Genomic DNA, 2,375 nt, shown 5'->3' with positions numbered 1-2,375 from the left:
AACTTTTTTCACTTAGAATTAGACTAAAATGCCTCATCTGTGATTGCTAAGGAAGAGAGTCTGTTAATCTTGTTTGAAAAATTTAAAGGAACTTGTCAGTCTACGATGTTTCAGTTGTGCCATTAATAAAAATTAAACTTCTTTACCATATTCTCCCTATTGCCTATTATAGTTGGGGGGTGGGGCTGATGTACTACTAATTGAGTTTTACATTTCTCTTTTTTTAGACCTAAAGATTGTCTTCGGTCTATTATGAGGAGGGTGAACCATAAAGATCCTCATGTTGCTATGCAAGCTCTGACTGTGAGTGATTTGATTTTAGGTTCTATCACAAAATTACCTGCTGAAATTGAGCCCTTTTAACTTTGGAATTTATGTTTTTAGCTTCTAGGAGCATGTGTATCAAACTGTGGCAAAATTTTTCACTTAGAAGTATGTTCAAGAGATTTTGCTAGTGAAGTAAGCAACGTATTAAACAAGGTAAGGAACATTATTCCCAGAAATGAATAAGACAGTGATTTTTAAAAAAATGTATTTTATTGTTCAGTTCCTCAAATTTTAAATCAGCGATTGCCAACCTTTTGGACCTCACGGACCACCGATTGGCGACCACTGCTCCAAAGGTTTCCTTAAACCAGTGGTTGCCAACCTTTAGGACCTCAGGACCACCAGTGGTCTGCGAACCACCGGTTGTCGACCGCTGTTTTAAATCACAAAGGACTAGTCTGTCCTTTTTTAAAAAAAAACAAAAACAAAACCCACAAAACAAAAAACTCTTTCTAGGCTATTTTTTATCCAATATATAAGTAGATATTATGTTTTGCTAAGGGGACTACACATTTATAATTTCGAGAGTTGTTTTTTTTCCAGCCAAATTAGAGTATATTGAACCTCTTTATCATTCCTTTCATCTGATAAGTAAATATGTGCATTTCTCTGTTTCAATAATACCAGTCAATTTTTAGGCACAGTTTTTTTAACCACAGAATAATTTTGTAGCCACAGAATTATTTTCTCAATGTAGAATTGTTCAGAAATATTCCCAAAATATAGCACTGTTGAGTTTCATGTTTATATGAATAAGGCTACCGCTTGACCATTATAGGATTTTAATACTATATATTTACTTAATGAGGTCAGAATAAAGAATTCAAATCCTGAAATTTAAGGACTTTAAAAAATGTAAGTTTCTAAGTAATATGTGAGTTTTCCCAGTAAAAATCTATATTCTAAAGGTAATTATTTCTGGCTTTTTGGGGTGGGGGTGGGGATGGGGGATGTATTATATCAAGAAAGAAATTTTTTAAGTGTTAAAAGGGAAAATGCCTTTTTAAAAAATATATTTTTGTATTTTATAGAGAGAAAGGGAGAGGGTTAGAGAGAGAGAAACATCGATGAGAGAGAAACATTGATTGGCTGCCTACTGCATGCCCCTCACTGGGGATCGCACCCACAACCTGGGCATATGCCCTGACCATGTACCCTGATTGGAAGCTAACCATGACCTCTTGGTTCATGGGCTAATGCTCAATCACTGAGTCATGCTGGCCAGGCAAAAATGCCTTTTTTGGAAAAATAAGTATTTTTAGGTTTTTGTAGAAAACAGTACAGAAATGAGATAAGAAATGTAAAATTCTGTACTTTTCAAACATGATTACATAAAAATATTTTACCTGTTCTGCTTTATTAAGTTGTATTTAGATATTTTCTACTAATTAATAACCATTCTTTTTTTTTTTTCTCTTTTAATCCTCACCTGTGGATATGTTTTTATTGATTTTTAGAGAGAGAGAGGAGTGGGGGTGGGGAGAGAAAGAGAAAGAAACGTTAGTGTGAGAGAAAAACATCAATTGATTGGTGCATATGAGCCCTGACTGGGGATCAAACCTGCAATCTAGGTATGTGTCCTGACCGGGAATCAAACCCACAGATTTTGATGTATGGGACCGCAGTCTAACTGAGCCTTCTGGCCAGGGCAGTAACCATTCTTATAATGTCCTGATATCCATCAAAATGTATCACTGTTTATAAAGAGACTATAATGCTATCCTAATATATAAAAAGCCAGGGGCCGTCACGACCAAAACAACTGGACGGACGACCAAACAACAGGCTGCGTGTGGTGACCAGGCCGGCAGTGGGGGTTAGTGAGGGACAACCAAACAACTGAACAGCAGGCTGCATGGGGTGACCAAGTCGGCAGGGGTGGGCAGTTAGGGGCGACCAGGCTGGCAGGGGGGCATTTGGGGGCAACTAGGCCGGCAGTCGGGGGCAGTTGGGGGTGACCAGGCCAGCATGAGAGGGCAGTTGGGAGGGTCCAGGCCTGCAGGGGAGGGTAGTTAGGGGTGACCAGGCTGGCAGGAGAGGGCAGTTAG

The 2,375-nt window shown here is 38.7% G+C and overlaps 1 protein-coding gene across 2 annotated transcripts in view; it reads left to right on the top strand.

Annotated features, from left to right (window-relative positions):
- The first annotated feature begins 229 nt into the window (after positions 1-229).
- STAM (signal transducing adaptor molecule (SH3 domain and ITAM motif) 1) overlaps positions 230-2,375 on the top strand; it is a 34,435-nt gene continuing 32,289 nt past the window's right edge. For both annotated transcript variants that reach the window (XM_005868448.2, XM_014541398.1), the window contains exons 1-2: positions 230-303; positions 385-480. In XM_005868448.2, coding sequence (XP_005868510.2) covers positions 253-303; positions 385-480 — 147 coding nt within the window. In that variant the 5' untranslated portion in view covers positions 230-252. The remainder of the gene's footprint in view (positions 304-384; positions 481-2,375) is intronic.

The sequence above is a fragment of the Myotis brandtii genome, unplaced genomic scaffold (genome assembly GCF_000412655.1).
Source record: "Myotis brandtii unplaced genomic scaffold, ASM41265v1 scaffold269, whole genome shotgun sequence".
NCBI lineage: Eukaryota > Metazoa > Chordata > Mammalia > Chiroptera > Vespertilionidae > Myotis > Myotis brandtii.
The sequence above is the reverse complement of the archived record's forward strand: the minus strand, read 5'-3'. Positions and strand labels throughout refer to the sequence as shown.